Raw genomic sequence first — 4,166 nt, 5'->3', positions numbered from 1 at the left:
AATTTTATCTATTTTTACCACAATATGGACTCAGAGTTTGCAGAGATGAATCATATTTCTAATGTGGCTAGAGAGTTGAAAGAATTTAAGGGTTGAATCTTCTGATATGTTTCTGGTTTGTATGATCGAACATACGAGTAACGTATATTAGCTTGATATGACATCTTTGAGCTGATGTATGATCTACCTCGGTCCATATCGCTCGAAAAACAGGTTTATTAAGGCCATGATAGATATTACCTCAATCCGAGTTTATTAGTCCCCTCAGATTTTGGGTCAAGTTTTGACCACACATTTAACTAGCAAAATATTAATGCATATCATAAAAATTATATTAGCGGATTCGTATTTGAATGTAGTTTCCAATGATATTATGTTCACTTTTGCTTCGACGGAAACTTATATTTCATTAGTTTCCTTCCATTCAACCTGGGAAGCGACTATTAAACATGGACGAAGATAGTGTGGAGAGAGGAAGAACCCTGCTATACACACGACAATACAGAGACGATTTTCTGAACGATGCTGAAGTTCACGCCATGTGATGCACGCAGCAGCGCTGCTCCACCGTTTGATATAAGTGTTGGCTGCATGTCGTGTGTGTACTGTCACCTGCACAGCAATTTCGGTGGAGGAAGGACATTGTCATAAACTGTATGCCAGTCCTTGCAAGGGTTCTATTTACCCGTGTAATTAAGTAGGTCCTTGATTGCTGCCAACATGAAAATGCCAGAAGTTCCCAGTAAAACAAACAGCTGGCCTTAATTAAATATCTTGGAGCTTTCGGGTAATTAGGAGGCGATGGTGTACTTTCTGCTAGAATCGACGGAAACCAAAATCTGCACTCTCGAGTCCTATTCACGGCCTGAGCTTTGATGGCCCGTCGTCATCTTTATTTGTTGTGCCTACGCCAGACCTAATGCACTCTGGCGGTACCTGGAACCAAAGTTTTACATAGTTTGTTCGTGCAGCCTTCCCTAGCCAGCCAAGTAGTGCGCGACTTTATTCATTTGCGTCCGTTTGCTTCAACCAAAATTCTGTCACCCAATTTCCTCATTATCCAACTCGAACAAACGTCATTATTGATATCTGCATGTACCATGTAGCATGTACTAGCATGTGTCACCGTCAAAAGCGTGCGTGTATGAACTGGAGTATGCTTGAGGATCGCCCAAAGCAAACCAGTTTAGTCGTTGTGAACTTGCACGCGCCGTCGCGTGGCCATGAAACGAAATGAAATCAATCGCCAAAAGCGTTGTTCAGTCAGTTGAGGCGTCGACGCCAACCGCAAGCTCGTCCCGGAGTGAAGCTCAAGCTTAAGCATGCCAATCAATCGGCTGCGGTTCCGTTCCTAAGATGTTTAACGTGCGCGCCATATCATGTTAAGATTAGAAACTAACCAGAATCGACGCGTCACCTGGCGTGCACGCAAAACCATCCGAAGCTCCTTGTACACGCAGTGAGCCAGTGGAAAATATAGTAACCCTACTGTACTAGTGTTCGAGCAGAGCAGTATATAAGGGGCCAGCTCCAGTCGGTTCAGGCACACACACACCACTGCTCTCTTAGCTGCCAGAGAAGAAGCAAAAGATGGCTACGCTCAGAGGCAGAGGCCTGGCGCTCGCGTTTCTCGCCAGCTTCCTCTCGGTCCACCTGGCCATGGCCTCCTCCGACGACTTCCTCCAGTGCGTGAGGGACAAGATCCCCGGCGAGCTGGTGTACACGCAGTGCTCCAGCAACTTCGCCGGCGTGCTGGTCAACTACATCAAGAACGCCAAGTTCGTCAACACCACGGCAAAGCCGCTGTGCATCGTGACGCCCACCGACGCGTCGCACGTGCAGGCCGCCATCCGGTGCGGCCGCGGCCACGGCGTGCGCCTCCGCGTGCGCAGCGGCGGCCACGACTACGAGGGCCTGTCGTACCGGTCGGCGCGGCAGGAGGTGTTCGGCCTGCTCGACCTCGCCGGCCTCCGAGCCGTCACCGTCGACGAGGCGGCGTCCACGGCGTGGGTCGAGTCCGGCGCCACCATCGGGGAGCTCTACTACGCCGTCGCCAAGAACAACCCCCGCCTCGCGTTCCCGTCCGGCGAGTGCCCCACCATCGGCGTGGGCGGCCATTTCAGCGGCGGCGGCATCGGCATGATGATGCGCAAGTACGGGCTCTCCATCGACAGGGTGGTGGACGCCAAGCTGGTGAACGCCAACGGGGAGCTCCTCGACAGGTCCGGCATGGGGGAGGACCTCTTCTGGGCCATCCGCGGCGGCGGCGGCGGGAACTTCGGCGTGGTGCTCTCGTGGAAGGTGCAGCTCGTGCCGGTCCCGGCCACGGTGACGGTGTTCAACATCGCCAAGACGCTGGAGCAGGGCGCCATCGACATCCTCACCAAATGGCAGGACGTGGCGCCGGCGCTCCCCAGCGACCTCACGATAACGGTGATGGTGACGGGGCAGCAGGCCGTGTTCCGGGCGCTGTACCTCGGCGAGTGCGGGTCGCTGGCCTCCACGATGCGCGACCGCTTCCCGGAGCTGAACATGACGAGCGCCGACTGCCAGCCCATGACCTGGCTGCAGTCCGCGGCGCTGTCCTTCTTCAGCTTCACCAACAGCAAGCCGGTGGAGGACGTGCTGCTGCCGAGGCCGGCCAGCCCGACCACCTTCAGCAAGGGCAAGTCGGACTACGTCCGGCACGCCATCCCCAAGGCGGTGTGGAAGGAGATCTACGCCAGCTGGTTCACGATGAAGGGCGCCGGGGTGATCGTGCTGGAGCCCCACGGCGGGTTCATGTGCGGCGTGCCCGAGGACGCCACCCCGTACCCGCACCGGCGGGGGGTGCTGTACGTGATACAGTACATCGCGTACTGGATGAGCGCCGATGGCGGGCCGGCGGCGACGAGCTGGCTGGACGGCTTCTACGGGTTCATGGCGCACCACGTGACGAAGCACCCGCGGGAGGCGTACGTCAACTTCCGGGACCTGGACATCGGGCAGAACGCGCTGGAGGACGACTTCGGCGCCGCCGAGAACGCCAGGTTCTGGGGCCAGCGCTACTTCCTCGGCAACTACGAGAGGCTCGCCAAGGTGAAGGCCGCCGCGGATCCCACCAACTACTTCCGGAACGAGCAGAGCATCCCGCCCATGGCCAACCAGCCACGCGAGTGAGCAGGGTTGCACGCCAAGGCAAGGCATCCATCGGATCTCAACAATCTAAATCATTCATGGTCGACGATGGCTTACTTTGCTGCATAAACAATACTGCTGTCAGTTGTATCGGATTGGATCCTTCGTGACGACTACTGGTTCAGACGGTTTACTTTCGTGGTTAAGAAATGTCAGTTGTATTTTTATCCTTGCTCCGATGTCTAGTTGTCTACTAGTACTACAGTTAAGACAGTGTACTTTCCTGCAAAAGTAGTCGGTGAGGGTGTGATGGTTCTTGAGATGTTAATGGCCATTCATGGCATGGAGTAGCGTGTTTGTGTTATTGTTCATTAATTGCACTACTAATTGTGTGGTCTTTTAATATTCGACCGACCACTCGATTTTCTATTTCTATCTTTACTTTTATAGTTTGAACACTGGAAGGTCCCGAATGAGGATAGGGATTTATAGCATTGTTCAAAAAGGATGCGTTTAGCGAGTGACCGTTGGCTTACTAGTAATCCGGAATGATTGCTCAGATTTAAAAAGTGTCGGTCCCTTTAATTTATATTAGGAAAAATATCCATACAAATAGGTGTGAACGCATTTAATTTATATTTCATTTTTTTAAAAGATGCGTATAGTGAGTGGCCGCTGGCTCTCTAGTAATCCGGAGTGGTTGGGTGTTGGTCCCTCCTAGTTCATACTACTTCCTCCTTTCATATATATAGGCCCGAATATATTTTTTGGGGTTGTCTTTGACTATTGATAAGATTAATAATATATAAGATATACAGTGTGCAAATTATATCATTACAAGCTCCTTTCACATACGAATTTGATGGTGTGCTTTGTGTAACTTGCATGTCATACATTATTACTCTAACATGCGGTCAAATTTAGTCTCAAAAAACGCATTAGGCTCTATATACATTGAAGAAGGGAGTAGGAAAAGTATCCACATGAATACGTGTGAACATGCTTCATTTTTGTAAAGATGCGTCTAGCGAGTGGCGGTCGGCTTGCTA

The 4,166-nt window shown here is 51.8% G+C and overlaps 1 protein-coding gene across 1 annotated transcript; it reads left to right on the top strand.

Annotated features, from left to right (window-relative positions):
- Nucleotides 1-1,535: 1,535 nt before the first annotated feature.
- On the top strand, nt 1,536-3,488 carry LOC123157946 (berberine bridge enzyme-like Cyn d 4). The gene has a single exon (XM_044576121.1). The coding sequence runs from the start codon at nt 1,591-1,593 to the stop codon at nt 3,157-3,159; it is 1,569 nt and encodes a 522-aa protein (XP_044432056.1). The 5' UTR covers nt 1,536-1,590; the 3' UTR covers nt 3,160-3,488.
- Nucleotides 3,489-4,166: the final 678 nt, after the last annotated feature.

Source organism: Triticum aestivum, chromosome 7B (assembly GCF_018294505.1).
Source record: "Triticum aestivum cultivar Chinese Spring chromosome 7B, IWGSC CS RefSeq v2.1, whole genome shotgun sequence".
In the NCBI taxonomy this organism is placed as follows: Eukaryota; Viridiplantae; Streptophyta; class Magnoliopsida; order Poales; family Poaceae; genus Triticum; species Triticum aestivum.
The sequence above is the reverse complement of the archived record's forward strand: the minus strand, read 5'-3'. Positions and strand labels throughout refer to the sequence as shown.

What these genes read in the sequence shown, in the direction of transcription:
- LOC123157946 (XM_044576121.1), top strand. Translation starts at nt 1,591, where the DNA reads ATGGCTACGCTCAGAGGCAGAGGCCTGGCGCTCGCGTTTCTCGCCAGC.